Source organism: Equus asinus, chromosome 1, assembly GCF_041296235.1.
Source record: "Equus asinus isolate D_3611 breed Donkey chromosome 1, EquAss-T2T_v2, whole genome shotgun sequence".
Taxonomy (NCBI): Eukaryota; Metazoa; Chordata; class Mammalia; order Perissodactyla; family Equidae; genus Equus; species Equus asinus.
The window spans coordinates 173,508,720-173,527,199 of NC_091790.1; the positions used below are offsets into that span (position 1 = coordinate 173,508,720).

At 37.3% G+C, this 18,480-nt stretch overlaps 1 protein-coding gene across 2 annotated transcripts in view; it reads left to right on the forward strand.

Moving 5' to 3' along the window:
• The window catches only part of MET (MET proto-oncogene, receptor tyrosine kinase), a 112,363-nt gene that overhangs the window by 70,445 nt on the left and 23,438 nt on the right, over window positions 1–18,480 (forward strand). The window contains exons 6-14 of one of the 2 annotated variants that reach the window (XM_014838330.3): window positions 319–479; window positions 2,620–2,722; window positions 2,834–2,970; window positions 3,962–4,123; window positions 4,896–4,995; window positions 8,664–8,882; window positions 15,206–15,352; window positions 17,032–17,188; window positions 17,388–17,528. In XM_014838330.3, coding sequence (XP_014693816.3) covers window positions 319–479; window positions 2,620–2,722; window positions 2,834–2,970; window positions 3,962–4,123; window positions 4,896–4,995; window positions 8,664–8,882; window positions 15,206–15,352; window positions 17,032–17,188; window positions 17,388–17,528 — 1,327 coding nt within the window. The remainder of the gene's footprint in view (window positions 1–318; window positions 480–2,619; window positions 2,723–2,833; window positions 2,971–3,961; window positions 4,124–4,895; window positions 4,996–8,663; window positions 8,883–15,205; window positions 15,353–17,031; window positions 17,189–17,387; window positions 17,529–18,480) is intronic. The other variant, XM_070512237.1, reaches the window with a different exon arrangement.

Genomic DNA, 18,480 nt, shown 5'->3' on the forward strand with positions numbered 1-18,480 from the left:
TTCCTAGGAGACAAATACACTTCAGAGTGGCTCCAGAAGGCCCTGCATTCGCACCCAGGCTGAATCTGCTCTCTGTCCCATCTCTGGATCTCGTGGAGACAATTTGTTTCATCAGCATGCCAGATAGTTTTAACATTTGTTCCAGATTTTCTGAAATTTGTGACCCTTTTTTCCTTTAATGAAAATTCAGTTTCTTTAGTTGGTGGGAAAATGGAAGAAGTTCGGACCCTTTGAGGACAGATGTTTTGTTTGTTTTTCATACATATGAAAGATAATAATATACTGGGATTTTTTTCAAGTTCTATGTTGTTCTTGTAGGTTTTCCCAACCAGTGCCCCCCTCGAAGGAGGGACAACGCTGACAGTATGTGGCTGGGACTTTGGATTCAGGAAGAATAATAAACTTGATTCAAAGAAAACCAAAGTTCTCCTTGGAAATGAGAGCTGCACCTTGACTTTAAGTGAGAGCACGTCAAATACGTAAGGAGCTTAAAGTACTTTGCTGGGGTGTGGTGGGAAAACAGGTTTTGTTTTTGAATGAATACTTGTAAAAATTGCCCCAAAAGTCCATCTCTTGAATTAAAAAGGATCTTGGCCTATCCCGTCCCTTGTGGATATGTTTTGTTTATAATCCTATTTCCTTACCACGATTAAGGAGGGAGAAAGATGACATTACCTAGGTGAAGAAGAATCCAGCACTGGGAGTTTTTCAACCGTTTTGTAACAACTCTTCACAAATTGTCTGGTTAGATTTGAAAGAGTAGCACTAGTTGGGGGCGCTCTATCTTTAAAAGTCTTCAAATATAGAGTCTCCAACGGCTTTCTGAATAAAAGTCAGTGCACAGCTCAGTATAGTCCCTCTCTTCTAAATTCACTTTCTAACCTCAGAAAGGAGTGAAGCAGCTAAATCACATTTTTGAGACTTGATTTTTTTTTGATGATTTTAAATTTATATTTGCTCATATTTATTGGCACTGTAATATAAGGGTATATCTTATTTAGCCATTCCCAAATCCTGGGAGATAGCGATACCATTCCTCTTTTACAAAAGTGGTACCTAAAGTTCGGAGAGATGGAGTGTAGCTTAGCAGAGGTAATCCAGAGAGAAAGAGCCAAACAGCCCTTCAGACTTTACTCTCCTGATCCAAGACATCTGCTTGTTCTATATCCTACATGGACCTTGTGTAAGATCTGAATCTCATAATGAACAGAGAACCCAGAAATTTTTAGTTATCATGTAGTAACACCACCAAGCATTTAAGGTTTTATGGTTGATCCTATTCTATCAAGCGGTTATTTTATACCTAGTAGAATTCCTTCCACGGTTACACTAAGGTCTAAATCTACTCATTTTACTGAGATCAAATCAATTCATGTCATACTGTTTAGCTTAATGGCAAAACAAATTCATTCTAGAAATTCCCCTTATAAATTGTTACTCATTACATTACAAATTAGAGCCTGTAAAAGTGAAACATAATTTACTCTCTTCTTTAAAAGGTTATTTAATAAAACAAACTATATTTATACTTTTTCAGGACTATAATAAGATTGTTAATTCAAAAATAATTCTGGGGGCCAGCCCAGTGGTGCAGCGGTTAAGTGCACACGTTCTGCTTCAGCAGCCCGGGGTTCGCCAATTCAGATCCCAGGTGCAGACATGGCAATGCTTGGCAATCCATGCTGTGGTAGGCGTCCCACGTATGAAGTAGAGGAAGATGGGCACTGATGTTAGCTCAGGGCCAGTCTTCCTCAGCAAAAAGAGGAGGATTGGCAGCAGGTGTTAGCTCAGGGCTAATCCTCCTCAAAAAATAAATAAATAGATAAAATAAAATAATTCTATTGGTGGGGGCCAGCCCCGTGGCCAAGTGGTTAAGTTCACATGCTCTGCATTGGCGGCCCAGGGTTAGCTGGTTCAGCTCCTGGCTGCAGACCTACACACCACTCATCAGGCCATGCTGTGGCAGCATCCCACATAGAAGAACTAGAATGACTTACAGGTAGGATATACAACTGTATACTGGGGCTTTGTGGAGAAAAAGAAAAAGTAAAAAGGAAGACTGGCAACAGATGTTAGCTCAGGGCCAGTCTTTCTCATGAAAAAATAAATAAATAATTGTCTTGAAAATCACAATTTCATTATTTTTAAGTGATTTAAATAAGCACATCATGACAAGTATAACCACAGAGATGTACCTGTTGACATACTTTAACAAAGAGATAGGGTTTATTTATAATTAACCCAATGTTTCATATGCTGTTGAAATACCGTTTCTTTATCTTAAGTATGTCAAACATCATGCTTACAATTTTATAGAATTAGAGTTAGATTAGACTTAGATTAGACTAAGATTGAACTTTTCAATTGGTGAAGTCTGCATTGATGAGGTTAACATTTCCTGTTTTGTCTGTATAAATAATATAATGCAGTCAATACAAAGTTTAGCGTAGTAGTACAGAAACAGAATTACATCATTTTCAGCCCAAATGCTTACCACAAAACTCTGCTTGCTATTTGGAGTAGTCAGCTCACAATTTAGAGTTAATGTCCCTTCATATCAAACAGCCAAACCAGAAAATGCCTTTGGATTTGTAACATATTAAACTTTGTTTTTTTCAGGTTGAAATGCACAGTTGGTCCTACAATGAATGAGCGTTTCAATATATCCATAATTGTTTCCAACAGTCGAGGGACAGCACGATATAGTACATTTTCCTATGTGGTAAGTCTAAGCATTACTTTTCTCATGATCTAGGATATTTAATTGTAACTTAATCTATTTAGAGTTATAAACTTAACAAGTTACTTTGTTTTGTTTTTATCTCCCATTCAGGATCCTATAATAACAAGTATTTCTCCAAGTTATGGTCCTAAGACTGGTGGCACTTTACTTACTTTAACTGGAAAGTACTTAAACAGTGGGAATTCTAGACACATTTCAATTGGTGGAAAAACATGTACCTTAAAAAGGTGTTGTAAATTTACTTTTTGTTGCATCAGTCACGTCAGATTAATATCTGTACCTAACAAGTCAGGAAAAGGTTGTTCTTTTTTTGTGGAGAAATATCAAGATGTTTATTATTTACTCTCCTGCTTACAAAACTTCCTCCTTCCCATATCTATCTACTCCCTTTTGTGGATTTTTCTACCCTTCCCATATTGTTTATGACTTCCATTTTTAAGTTTTCTCCTCCCATCAACCTTCTATACTGTTATAGCTTAGTATCCTAGCTATGCTATGAGCTGTGAGATTCTGGTGATTGACAATAAATTAAAATAAACATTTCAATCAAGATTTACAATTAGACTAAGTCATTTTGGGGAGGTGCGAAAATCATGAGGGAGAGTGGGTTTGGAGGGAAGTTATGTTTTTGCTTGTTAGAGTTGGAAGAGCTCAGTTTAATCAACTACCAAAAGGATACTTTAAAAATTGCTTAAAATCTCAAATATTTTGAAGTCAAGGATGGCTTGTCTACCATAAGGCTGAGTCTGGGATCCAGTCAAATGCAAGCAGCCTACATTAGAAAGAGCTTTTTCTAAGGGCCCACCCAGTGGCGCAGCAGTTAAGTGCATATGTTCTTCTTCCGTGGCCCAGGGTTCACCAGTTCAGATCCCAGGTGCGGACATGGCACTGCTTGGTAGGCCATGCTGTGGCAGGCATCCCACATAGAAAGTAGAGGAAGATGGGCACGGATGTTAGCTCAGGGCCAGTCTTCCTCAGCAAAAAGAGGAGGATTGGCGACAGGTATTAGCTCAGGGCTAATCTTCCTCAAAAAAAAAGAAAGAGCTTTTTCTAGACCACATCAGGAAACAGCCTATGTTAGTAAGAGGTTTTTCTAGACCACAGCAGGAAATTCCCATTTGGGAGCCATTGAGTGATAGCCTCTTGATATATGGATATAATTCTAAAATATGTGTTTATCTAGTAGCTAAGGTTCGTTTTCTTAATTTTTTTGTTCAGTGTGTCAGATAGTATTCTTGAATGTTATACTCCAGCCCAAACCACTCCAACTGAGTTTCCCGTTAAACTGAAAATTGACTTAGCCAACCGAGAGATGAACAGCTTCAGTTACCGGGAAGACCCCATTGTCTATGAAATTCATCCAACCAAATCTTTTATTAGGTAAGTAAGAGTGTCTGATGAGTATAAGAAAATAATGAACATAAGGATGGTTTAGCTGTCGAATAGTGTAGAGGAATTGCAGTTTTATCTGTGGCTTTGATGCTGTTGCATTTCCTTTGAAGACTGCCTTTCCAAATCAGGAGTGAAAACTACATTCAAGGTCTGAGTACAGTTTGACTTTATCAGTGCTAGTTCACGAGAAGAAACATTTTATCCTATTCTATTACTTTTAAAATGGACTTCAGTAAGGCAGTTTAAAGTGGCACCATAGTATTTATGCTCTTATATTATGTACATGTCAATTCTGTACTAACCTTAGTGCCCAAAAGTGGAATCACCCTTTTCCCCTCCATTCTTCAGTATATTTTAGCCCTGCCTGCTTCACAGGCAGCTTTTCCCGAAATCAGACTCCCTTTGAATCAGTATCTCGTTGGACGCAGTTCAGGCTGCCTTGTTTCCGCTAATTCTATCAGTCTAGCAACAATAGTTCATTTTTCTTTGGATTTTTTTTCGGAGAGAAAAAATATTTCTTTTGCATATTTGGTGAATAAAAGGACAAATGAAGTTCTTCAGTTTATGAAATAAGTTTTAAAAACTATTTTCCAGTTAAATAAGTTGTTCCCAAAGAAGAGTTACCACTGAACTTCCATTTGCCTTTGGCTGTAACTTGCAATCACTACATGTGATTTAATTGAACTTCTCTCTTTAAATACTTGGTAGGGAAAGAACGTCTCACTATTGCTATTGCTATTTGTCTATTTTATTTTGCCAGTGGTGGGAGCACAATTACAGGTGTTGGAAAAAATCTGAATTCGGTTAGTGTCCTGAGGATGGTGATAAATGTACGTGAAGCAGGAAGGAACTTTACAGTGGTAAGTCCTTTGAATGATGGTTGTGCTTAAAGCTTTGCATCTGTGCCTCCACCACTGGCTTTCAGGGTACGTAGGATATTTTGGTTTTGCCTTTAATGTTTGCTAGTTACCTTCTTGCAGCAGAGGTCAAATAGTATTTTTTATTTGAAAACTAAAGTTATCTAGTCTTAGGCCAACATTGTAAAAAATACACACACACACATACATATATAATGTTTACACACAAATGAGGATCATCAACGAGAGGCAGTGTCTTTAAAGACAGGCGGTACAAATGGAAACCACACCATTCTCTGTCTTAGTCAGTTCGGGCTGCTGTAACAAAAATCCCATAGACTAGATGGCTTACGTAACAAACATTTATTTCTCACTGTTCTGGAGGCTGGGATGTCCAAGATCAAGGCACCAGCAGATCCTGGTGTCTGGTGAGGGCGCTGTTCCTGATTTGCAGAAGGCCATCCCCTCACTGAATCCTCACATGACAGAGAGAGGAAGAAGCAAGCTCTCTTGTGTGTCTTGGTATAAGGGCAGTGATTCTCTCGTGAGAACTCCACCCTCATGACCTAATTACCTTCCAAAGGCCCCATCTCCAAATACCATCACGTTGGGGATTAGAGTTCCAACATACGAATTTAGAGGGGCACACAAACATTCAGTCCGTTATTCCCCATCTCCCCCTTCTAATGCACCATAGAACATCAACCCTTTTGCTCTTAAAAACACCTTTGGGTAAAGCCTTTAATCTTGGAGCAGCATCCTTGTCTTTCTAAGTGGCGGGCACACCATGTGTTCTTACACCCCCTTCCTACCATTCTTCTTGGCCCTTTGTTAGCACATTATCAAGTAATGAGAAGGAGCGTTAGAATACTTATGTATGTCCTAGAGTGTGTGTGTTGTTTGGTATTTCTCTGCCTCTCCTCTTATTGCAAGGTCAATCATAATTAAATTGAATGCTTCCTTAAAAGTGATTAACCTATTTTGTACTTTAACAATTTAGATAGGTCACATTAAAATGATAGTTTTAGTTTAGACCTCATGAAGGTTGGAGTTATTTACAAAGATTTCATATTTTTGTTTTCATATTTCATATTTTTGTTTTTCACTAATATAAAATACCATAATCTAGTTAGACCTATGCACTCAACTTAGAATGAAAGTTTTAAGTGCCCCCTCTCAAGTAGGTTCTTGATTGGGTGGGTGATAGATTGAATTACAATGCTTTCTTTTAGATTCCCCATCCAATATTTCTTGAAGACTAAGGCCACAGTGTTCTTTAATTACAAAAACCAATTTGGGGCTAAAAATGTCAAGCCAGATCACCAAACAATAAGGTCATCTCCAATGAGATTTTTCTTGACCTTCTCAATCAGCCACATTGCATCACCTCTAAAGAGTATTATTAGATTTTTATCATACTCCTGAGAGATTGTACTCCAGGGAGTCACCGTATGAAGTAGAGAGCTTTGAAACCAATCCCTTCACACAGCCACAAACAAAGTTAGAATACCGCTGCTATTAATTTAAAAGACATCAGTTCTCCACAGCCAAACATAACAATTTTTCATTAACCAAATAAGAATATCAGTACCCCTCTTTGGTGTTGGCGTGTGACTTTTTAAAGTAGAAATCTGGGAAATTATTAGTTTATCTAATTCACACCGAGCGTATGTTATTAAAATAATGGCTAGATTTCCTTCCTTCTCCCTCACTAACATTATGATGACACGTAGACCTACTCTTGGCTTTGTTCATTCATTCGTAATCAAACATTTATTAAAAACCTCCTAGATGTGAGACGTGAGAGTAGCACATCCTAAGGAAGATTCAAACAATGGTAGAAGATAAAAATCTTGTATCTTTACATATCTGGAAACATAAACTTCTGTTGTTTTAGCCACAAACATATTAGTGCAATAGAACTATGCATTAGAATTACACAAGAAGGAAAAATTCAGTAGGCCTATTTGACTATTGTTTATGAAAACTACTTCATAAAGAGACATGTGTTCCTTCCATATTCTCTGCTGCTTATGGAATTCGAAGCTGACCATGATGAATTGCGCCCATTCATTATTTAATGAATAAAAACTCTTGGTCAGGTCTGATTTAGATTTATTGATCCAGCCACAATTATTTTTAAGTCAAACAAACTCAAATCTTTTAAAATAAAAATACAGATACTAATCTCCTTCTTAACAAAATGTATATTAATTTGTTAATATGCATTATGTCCCTCAGTTTATTGTATAGTTTCCCAATTTCTTGTTGTTATGCAGAGAATTATTGTAATGGAAGTAAAATTGTTCATTTCCATTTTTTAAGATGATAGGAACAAAAGCATTATAATATGAATTTGATACAAAACTAATATTTTATTCATATATCTATGTATCAGTTTCCTTTATCTACTTACAGCATACATTTTAAAATGTAGGATAATTTTTTAAAATTATTTTTAAAAGAAAATATCAAATACCCTTTTTTGTTTGTGCTTTTTATGTGTATCCTGAGTCCTTTTTCTATTGTAGGCATAAGTAATTGTTTTATCTCCAACTCTACTTGTCAAAGAAAAGGAAATCTAAGGGATGTTGTTGCTTGTTTGTCTTTTCCTTGGGGGAAAAATTCAACCATTTAACCTTAAATTTGCCACTTTGTGCTGCTGGTTTAGTCTAAGCACAATCAAGAGGAAACCACATTTTCCAATCTTCCATAAATCAGAATTCCAAAGGGGAAGATTTGAAATGAGAGATGAAAGGGCATGAAATAATAATAGCAGAGCCTTTGTAAAATAGAGAGCATAGGAAAAGATTTACCAATATAGAATATAGAGTGAGTCAGAAGCTGTATAGCATGGGAGTTAAGACCGTGAATTCTGGAGCCAATGGCCTAGGATTTGTGCTCCCTTCTCTGACATGCAGAGCTGTGTGACCTGGTCTGATGACATAAGCTGGAAAAGCTCAGTTTCTTCGTCTGTAAAATGTGGGTAACCATAGCACCTACCTCATAGCATTATTGTGATAATTAAATGAGACCAACCTTGTAAAGTATTTTGCACAAAACCTGGCACTCAGTAATTGATAACTTAAAACACAGGAACAAGATGACCTAACTACATAGATAATTGTAATGTGAACCATATGGTGCTTGGCGGTTGACAGAGCACTTTTTCATGTAGTCATGTCATGTCATGGTGAATGACATTTTAGTCTTTCTTCTTAAATGAGGAGACTGAGTTTCCAAGAAAGGGCCGTGCCTTCACAGCTTGGTTAGGTAAAGGTAGGATGTGCATCAAGGACTTCTAACTGCGTTAGGTCCAGCTCCCACTCTGCCATGGCTGTTTCATAAACAAGGAGGCAGTCCCTCTAGGTGACTGTCCTGTCTTCTTAAGGAAAAGAAAGTGATGGAGGGAGAGCCAGCTTCCGATAGGTCAGCAAGCTTATCCCAGGTAGTTGAAGCTCTGTGTCCCTTTGAAGACAGCATTGTGCGGATAATTTTGTGTCTCTCATGTTTCCAGAAATGTGTTCCTCAACATTAGGAAGTTAAATGCAGATTTTTTTTTCAAAAATTGTATCTTTTCAATTGATTATCTGAAGCAGTGAAATGTGGAAGTTACTATTGATGTTGTCAGCGATATTCTATCTACAGTGGATAATTGTGTCTCACTACAGGCATGTCAGCATCGCTCTAATTCAGAGATAATCTGCTGTACAACTCCTTCACTACAACAGCTGAATTTGCAACTCCCTCTGAAAACCAAAGCCTTCTTCATGTTGGACGGGATCCATTCCAAATACTTTGATCTCATTTATGTACATAATCCTGTGTTTAAGCCTTTTGAAAAGCCAGTGATGATCTCAATAGGCAATGAAAATGTACTGGAAATTAAGGTAAGAAATGCTTAAAATGTTCTCTTAAATCATCAACTTGAATTTAATTGACTTCATAGCTACATGAATAGAATTGCTGTACTTGGTGATTATCTTACACTCCATCAGCAAACACCTAAGCTCTGAAAAACAAGTCTTTTTGTCATAAGACTAAAAGGTAAGAATAATCGTGGACTGCTTTTTAATGAAGCGTTTAAAAACTCTTTCTTATGTATATATTAAAAAGTAGCAAATGTGGGACACAAATCCATTAAATAGGCTGCCTGTGATGCATTATCCTGCCAATGTTATGTATTTCCCCAGACTCCTAAATGTACTCATTATGAGATAAAAGGTAAGAGCCATAAAAGTGAAGGCAACAATTGTAGTTCTGTACTTCCTTGTAATACTTGGGATTATGTATCTGGGTGTGGTCATCTCTAAGCTGATTTATAAATGGAGCTGGTCTTCCTCTACTTTAGGAGTATCTTAGCCTCAAATGCAATTTAATTGGGGAATAACAGATCATCTTTTCTAACCCAGCCTGTTTCAAACAAAGAATACTAAAGCCCAGAGAGGTTAAGTGTTTTGACAAGTGATGAAATAGTCGCAGAACAAAGTCTAGAACACAGCTCTCTTATGTTGCTTCAGTCATTTTTACTTCAAATAGTAATAAAACAGGCAAAATGATGAAGACTTGAATTATCTATAGCCCCAGTCCTTAGAAACAGCAAAATATTTATCTTCAACATGTTGTTTTTGACGTTCAGAATTTTTTCCCTGAAAGATAGCCTAAATGCCAATATGAACAAACATAAATAGGATAGTCCTTGTTTAGATGTAACATAAGTTCCCAGAGATCATCTTCATCCAAGTAATAATACATTTCTACTGAAATTTTTCTGTTTTTTCAGTAAGATCTTATCTACAGCCAAATCCAAGCACACGTTCACACCCATACAAGTTTTCCAGCATTGCAATTGTGTTTTGTACGATAATTAAGCAAACCCAGCATGAAATGAAATGCAAGCCTGCTTCAGTGAGCAGTGTGTTTACCACAGCGAAGTTCTTTCATCTGCTTCTTTAATTAGTTTTAGAAAAGGAAAAAGAGCTTTTATCTCTTCTTTTTTTTTTCAATAAAACTAATCTAGTGTGACCTTTTGCTTTTAACAATTACCGTGTTTGCCATTTGAAAGATTCCATTTGGTTTTCCTTGATGAAAACAAAGGTTTATTTGCAAATATTTTTATGCCCAGATAAACTCTATTTTTCTGTTCCTGTATCTATGATGGAAGGATTAGAGATAAATGGTTCTTTATCTACCCTTCCAAGCACTGATATGGAGGAGAAAGCTTCTTTTTCTGTAAATTAAACACCCATTATTCAACATCCTGCAAAATTGTTGGACCAAGGAAAACACAATTTGACATCATCCTCAGCCTTTCAGTGCTATTCCCAACATGGCCCAAGGGGTCTCTGGAAACAAGACACAAAACACTTTCCTTTTTTTTGCCTATATACAGAATGACTCTTTTCTCTATCAGTGTATAGCACCTGTCATGCAACAGAGTGGCAATCTTGGGGAAAAGGGGCCAGTTAAGGGGGACTGTTTTTGTGTCATGATTCAGTCTCTTCCCATACTCCATTTCCTTATGTTTAAGAGGAAATCTTAAGGTATAAGAGAGTATTTGTGTGACAGTCCTTTAACACTTTCCCAGTCTCTAAAGTTGATCTCATTAAAACCTCTGCCTCTCTCAGGGCAGAAACAAAGGAAAGCAAAGCATGAGAAAAGAAAAGAGAACAGAAAGCCTCTCTGGGCAAGCATTGGACTGTTTTTATCAAAAGAAAAGATGCCGTTTTATCTCATGTTGTGCTCGTTCAATTACCATCCAAAACATGAGTGTGAAGTGTGTTTGTATTCTGTCAGTGAAAGCACGATGGAGAGAATCGTGTTTAGAGTGAGATTTGCTCCTCATTGCCAGCAGGAGTTCATGTTCCTCAAACAGCCATGCATACAAGAATTCCTTGGCAAAAAAGAGATTATGATAGTTTCCAGCCCTAGTTGTGAGAATTGCCTAAGTCAGCAGTTGGCCCAATGATGAACCATGGCCAAGAGGGCCAGCCAAGTTTAGATCAAGAGAACATAACGGAGACCAAGGATCAGTCACTCCTCAGAACGAACCAGAAACCCTATTGATTTGATGTGAGAGGTAGTTGATGACCAAGGCTTTGAGTCAGCCAGGTCCGATTGTGGACAGTGGTCAGCAGAAGTAGACGTCTCTTTGGGAGTACACATTAAGGCACAATGCTCATGTCAATAGCAGCTCACATTTGCATGGAATTTTAGTTAACACAGTACTTTGATGTATTATTTCCTCTGAGACTCGTGTGGACCTGTGAAGTTGGAAGGTCAGTGATGATGATCTCCATTTATAGATAAGTAGACAGAGTTTCAGAAAGATTAGGTGATTTGTCTTGGGTCACCTAGGGAGCAAATAGCAGAACTAGGACTCACACTCAGATTTCTTAATTAGAATTTGGTCTTCTTTCCACTAAATTACAGTACTTTCCATATTAGCTTTCATTTAATGGATACCAAAATGCCTTTCGTAACAGAAAAACTTTTCTAGCATATGGTATGTAGATACCTATACAATTCTTCAAGTGAAATAGCTCTAAACTCTTTACAAATACATAAAATCAATCCTATTTAAAGATACCCTGTAGTTTTCCCTAATTATCTTATTTTATGACGTTTTGTGCATGAGCATATTTTATGGAAAACAGAGAAGTACAGTATTTAATGCTGGAACAAGGACTGCCTGGCACTGCCCTGGGGGGTTATCTTATTCTGGAGCATATTGATGTATATGATAATAGAGATGCTTCAGAAGTCTAGTCTGGAGAAAGCTAAAACAGGAAAAAGGGAGCAGGAAGATCAGCTAAAGTAGAGAGCAGGGACTCGGGCTGTGACATGGTGAGCGCAAGAACAAAGGTTGGGAGCTCAGGTCAAGGCCTGTGTCAGTGTCTGGCATCAGAAGGATGTAGAAGGGACTGCAGTTCTGAGCCAACCCGTCCACCTGCTGCCCAAAGCCAGATTGTCTCCCTCCTCCTTCTGACCAATTTGCCTGCAACTATGGGCCGAATCCCAGTCACAGCCAGTGAGGCCAATTCTACCTCCAGATAGGATGGAATGAAGGGCTCTTTTCTTAGAGGTATTTGGCCCAGTGTCAAGACCTATTCTTATTGATGGTAATCATAAACTAGTATTTCCCTGTGCTGCACACAGGAATACGTATTCTGTGAAAAAAAACATTCCAGGGCACATAGGCAGCACCTGTGGTTTCACAGTGCCCCAAGAAGCCAGTGAAGAAACAAGCTTAATTTTGGTTTACCCAGGTTTTCTCAAATGACCTGGGAACTTTTCCCCCATAATGCCTGCTAACTTCCTGTGGACTCAGTTCTGAAGCTTTCTGTGAAGCTTTCTTTGGCCTGATTCCTAGGCTGGGGGACTTGTGTGGGTAAATCTCTCTCCTCACTACCACCACCAACTCACTGATTTTCTGCTGCCAACCTCCCTGGACCATTGCCTGGCTGAGTCCTGCTACCAACCTGCACCTCACAGCCTTAGCTGACTTTCCCAGACTCAATCTTGTGGCCACCTGAATGTCTGCAAACTTGTCAGACCTCTCCTGTTCTAATGCTATTTTTCAAATCCTACTCATTTCTATTCTCATCTGCTCTGTTCTGTAAGTAGCTCAGACTGGATCCCCTGGACTGAATCTCAGATAGAAACATACATCACACTTCATCAGAGTTGGAGAGGAAAGGGACAAGGAACATCCTAGTATGACACATTGAGAGAGAGTAATTAGTTTTCACTTTAGAAATATATTCATTTTAACGTTACAGTGAGAGGAAGAAACTCATATTCATCCTTATATTCTCAGTAGCTGGAACTGTGTCTAACATACAGTAGATGGTAAGTAGATTTTGTATCAAATGGAATTTGATTTGCTTCATGACCGAGTCCCTTCCTGAACCTTAGTTCTCAATGTGTAAAGCAGGAATGGCAATAATACCTCCTCATAATACTACCTCATAGTATAATACTCCTCATAATAATACCTACCTCATAGGGTATCCTTACAGGATAAAAAGAGATAACTATAACTCTAAATTGCTCTATGTGTATAGGTGATTAAAGACCAGAAAGTTCCTTCTATGTTGCTTTATTTAAAAACCCATATATTACCGTTTTAATGACTGAAGAACTGAGCCAATTTTGTAAATATGTTCTTCTAGTTAATAATAGTCAAGAATAAATAATGAGGGGCCGCCCTGTGGCCAAGTGATAGAGTTCATGCACCCTGCTTTGGTGGCCCAGGGTTTCACTGGTTCGGATCCTGGGTGGGGACATGGCACTGCTCATCAGGCCATGTTGAGGTGGCGTCCCACATAGCACAACCAGAAGGATCTACCACTCGAGTGTACAGCTATATACTGGGGGGCTTTGGGGAGAAGAATTAAAAAAAAGAGAGAGATTAGCAACAGATGTCGGCTCAGATGCGAATAAAAAAAAAGGAATAAATAATGAAAAAGTAAATAATAAAAGTTCTAAACATATCCAGTTTTTCCATAGTTCCATGGTGTTTATTTCAAATGACAAAAAGTAGCTTATACCTTATATCTTATGCATTTTTCTGACTCAGGCCCCTCTTTTATATAGTGGTGGGCTACCAGCTTCACTTCTGTGATATCTTGGATTGTAGATTTTTAAAATAATTACTAAACATACAAAGCTGATAGTAATTTCTTATGTAAGTCACTACTTACATGTTCCTTAATAGGCACAAATGAAAAGGAGTGCAGTTGTTACACCGTGTGATCTGTTTTTGTTTTAGAGAAGCCTTTATGCAACATCCTAGGACATCCTGAGCCCAGCAGTATTGGAAATGTAAATGCAGCATGTTCATCCCTTCCCCCAGCCTTCATTATTATCCAAGCAAGCAAGACACATTTTAGTCATTCCCTCATAAATCAAGACCTCAAGCTCTTTAATCTCTTTTCTTTGTCATTCGCTGAATTCCCTCCAATATGTGAGTGAATGCCTTGGCCCTCCTCAGACCTAACCAACAAGTTGTCATTTGAAGCCCGAAGGTGACCTATTAGATTTATGTGCTTCTACATCAAATTGCCCTGTGTGGCTGACCTGGGCCAATGGAGTACACATTCTGCCTCTAGAAATATCATAAGGATAGGATTTGTTTATATCCATTTTTTTTAAACTCCAGATTCATGTTATGAAGAAGTATTTTCTTTCAACTTCTTTTTCCAGAATAATATCTGACCTACCAATCTCTTGAGATCCATATGAGACAATGTATGTGAAAGCAGTTTGCCAAGTATTAAATATTATATAAAATGAAATAGCAGTACTATAGTTATTGCTTGCTGCTCTTTGTCCATAAGAAAAATAGTAATATGTTTTGATATATCTCTCCTCAAAGTAGTAGCTTGTTTAATAAATATCTGTACTCGTTAAGTCTTGATATGAGAAATTGTATCTATGTTTTCTTTTCTTTCCCAAAGCTGATTATTGGTTTTTTCAACAAAGCATTGATATTTTTTAAATGCTTGATGTTAACTTCAGTTAACTAAATATGTCAAATTGAGTAATTTTTTTAAAATCCTAATGTAGCTATATAATTGTTCAAAATGATGTAATCATGCTCCCAAATCATAAGGGTCATATAGCATCTTACAGGAATTTCTTTAGAAATGAATTCATTTATGTGTAGGATTCAACTGTGTTAGAAGGATGAAAAGAAACTGCCCAACTCAAACACAAAAGGAATATGTTAACGTATGTCTGTTAAGTCAGAATCTCTGGAGATGGGACCCAGGCATTAGTATTTTATAAAGCTCTCAATGTGATTCTAAAAGTGAAGCCAACGCTGAGTGTCAGGGCATTAGGCAGTGTTGGGCATCACGACAACTCAGTCTCTAAATTGTTTCCTTCTTGCCAACCATCAGTGCCCTTAGAAGACATCAGTAAGGTGATTATGGATGAGACATCATGTGAAACAAAAGTCTCCTTCCTTTTCTGTAAAATCCAATTTATGGAAAAGCTATATGCTATGATTCCTGACTAATCAGTGCCCTGAAATGGTTATGCTGTCTTCCAGCCATCCAAATTCCCATGAAAATGAGTATCATAAAATCACATGCCTTGGCAAACATCCTGGCCTGTGTTTGCAGTATATTTATATTCCTTCACAATTGTTAGCATTCCTGCAAAACTGAAGTGTTAACGACCTCTTTTTTTTTTTTTCTCCTTCCAGGGAAATGATATTGACCCTGAAGCCGTTAAAGGTGAAGTGTTAAAAGTTGGAAATAAGAGCTGTGAGAATATACACTCACATTCTGAAGCCGTTTTATGTACAGTCCCCAGTGACCTGCTGAAATTGAACAGCGAGCTAAATATAGAGGTGGGATTCCTGCATTCCTCTCATGATGTAAATAAAGATGCCAGTGTAATTATGTCACTTGCAGGCTTAAAATAAATCATTAAAGCTCATTTGTGTGTTGGCTGTGGCTCATCAGTTCAGCTTTGATTCTTGAATAGTTTTTATTTTAGAAATGGTGAGTTTTTTATTGCAGTCTTCTTCCCAAGCTTCAGAGGGTAGATCTCAAAAGTGCTTCCTAGCCACGCTGCCTCTCTGTCATGCCACACTCTTGCCAGAGTTGGCTGTAGTTCTCAGGAGGAATAAGGGGACATCCAAGGGGGCCCTTTTCCCCAACTCTCACCACCCCAGGAGGCCAGAGCCAGTGCACTGTGCCTTCCACAGTGATCGCAAGTGCATGGACCCCATAAGTAAAAGAATCTGTATGCACTGGACAAAGTAAACTAAGAATTAAACTATTTCACAGTAACATCTTTCAGGTAGACAGCTAAATCAGGTAACCTAGAACAGAGTGATCTTTTTTTAATTCTTTTTTGAACAGTTTTATTGAGATAGAACTCACATACCATACAATTCACCCATTTAGAGTGGTTTGGGGTATATTATTAATTTTTTTAATTGTGGAATATATAATATAAAATTTTCCATTTTAACCATTTTTTAGTGTACAATTCAGTGGTATTAATGACATTATGCAACCATCATCACCATCTAATTCCAAAAGTTTTTCATCACCCCAAACAGAAATTCTGTAACCGTTAAGCAGAATGTCATACCCCCTCCTCTTTCCCAGCCCCTGGTGACCTCTAATCTACTTTCTGTCTTTGTGAATTAGCCTATTCTAGATATTTCATGTAAGTGGAATCATCCAATATTTGTCCTTTTGTATCTGACTTCTTTTGCTTAGCATGTTTTCAAGGTCATCCATGTTGTAGCTTATGTCAGAATTTCATTCCTTTTTATGGCTAATATTCCATTGCATGTATATATACACAACACATTTTGTTTATCTAAGAATGAGTGATTTTTAAAGGGTTCTGAAGTTTTCTAAAAAGTTGTGAAATGGGAAAGTACCAAGAAAATTAGGAAATCTAAAGCTGAATCGTGAAATCAGAGTTTGGAATTCAGCAGGACTGTAAAGCCTAAGAATCATGATATGTTAGAGCCAGAAAGGACAACAGAGATTTTTTCTGTGTGTCAAAACTGAAAGAAGAATATTCTGAGACTTTATTATCCCATAATAGTAATATGATTATTTAACTGTTATGGGAAGTCTTCTCTGCCCTCCACCCCATCCTCCAGGACAGAATTAATGTCCTGTTGTTCTGTTTCTTAATATTTATTCATACTTCTATGGTACATAACACATTGTATTATAATTATTTGTTTGTGCATTCATCTTCCCTTTTAAACTTCAGTTCCTCAAGATCAGAGACTGTTTTTTTTCTCTTTTTATCCCTAATACTTAGTTACAAGTACAAATAGCCAAGTATAATATAAGTACTTTAGGGATCAGTAGCCCCTAATTATTTGAACACTGAAGCAGAATTGAGGAATGTCTTATTACTCTGAAGGCAATTATGCCACTTCTAGAACGGTAATAACCAGATGATATTTGGGGCCCAGAGAGACTGTGGTTCAATCTGTGTAGTATATTTTGTATCTGTCGTGGCTAAATTGTGACTTTTATTTGTCATTTTTAGTGGAAGCAAGCAGTTTCTTCAACCATCCTTGGAAAAGTAATAGTTCAACCAGATCAGAATTTCACAGGATTGATTGTTGGTGTTGTCTCAATATCAATAATACTCTTATTATTACTCGGGCTTTTCCTGTGGCTGAAAAGGAGAAAGCAAATTAAAGGTGCATATTTTTTTTTATTGTTTTTTGTAAGGAGTTGCCTTAAGAATACAGTCACTACGGTTTAAAATTGTCATAGATTCATGTGTGCTGTCTTATATGCAATCCATAAAACCCATGAGTTCTGGTCACTGGGTCAAAGTCTGCTGAGACCCATGATAGCCAAGTCTTTAACGAGCTCTTTCTCTCTCTCTGTTTTAAGATCTGGGCAGTGAATTAGTTCGCTATGATGCAAGAGTACACACTCCTCATTTGGATAGGCTTGTAAGTGCCCGAAGTGTAAGCCCAACTACAGAAATGGTTTCAAATGAATCTGTAGACTACCGAGCTACTTTTCCAGAAGGTATATTTCAGTTTATTGTTCTGAGAAATACCTATGCTTATACCTCAGTGGGTTATGGCATTGTTGTTTATTTTTGGTTTTGCCTTTATATTTTTATGAAAATATGAAAGAAGTATTTACCTCTTCTTTGGCCAAAGAAGTATTTAACTTGACACAGAATTATATGGCTCTTCTTTTTAAATGAACTCATTTATATGTTATGTTAGATTTTTAGAGTCCTTCAGCTTTCTTCTCAGAAAAAGGTTAATTTTGAAATCATTTGAGCAAAGGTAAGGTGTTTATCATCTGCGTGCAATGCTAAAAAATTATGAAGCTCTCTTTCACAACCCAGGAAGAGTTAAGATACAAAACTTAGATTTATTTAAATATAAGTTGGCACTGCTGCATTTTTTTTTTACCTGTTGGTCCTCGAACATTTAAATTATACCTTCAGTTCTCCTTTGAGGGACTCTTGATGAACTGTTAATACACAGCCTTTTACCCGCAGCATTCCAGGGCTTGAGTATAGTTTGAGTCTTATCCAATAAAAACCTTAATTATGCTATTAAAAAAGGAAGGGTTAACATCATCAGCTTTGCAAAACAGTAAGCCTGATAATGGTCAGATTAACCAGAGTATTTCACATTGTTTTATTTAAAATCTCCTGGTAAGAGCAAAATGTCTGTATTGTATCTGCTCCATTATCTTTAGAAGTTACAGGACGTGAGTCAAGTACAAGCATTTCCCTGGTTGAATATTTACCATTGGGCAAATAAAATGAGTCACAGATGGTTGAGGATACTGGAAAACTTAGAAGCTGCTCATCAAAACAAGTACAAGAGCAATGAGGCACTTAACATTTTATTTTTTGCCTTTTATTTTTTGAAGTTTGTGTTAGTTCTGTAGAGATGCATCTCATAAATATTGTCTTTGCCCACGTGACACCATTCACCTTTAAAAATCCATGCCATTA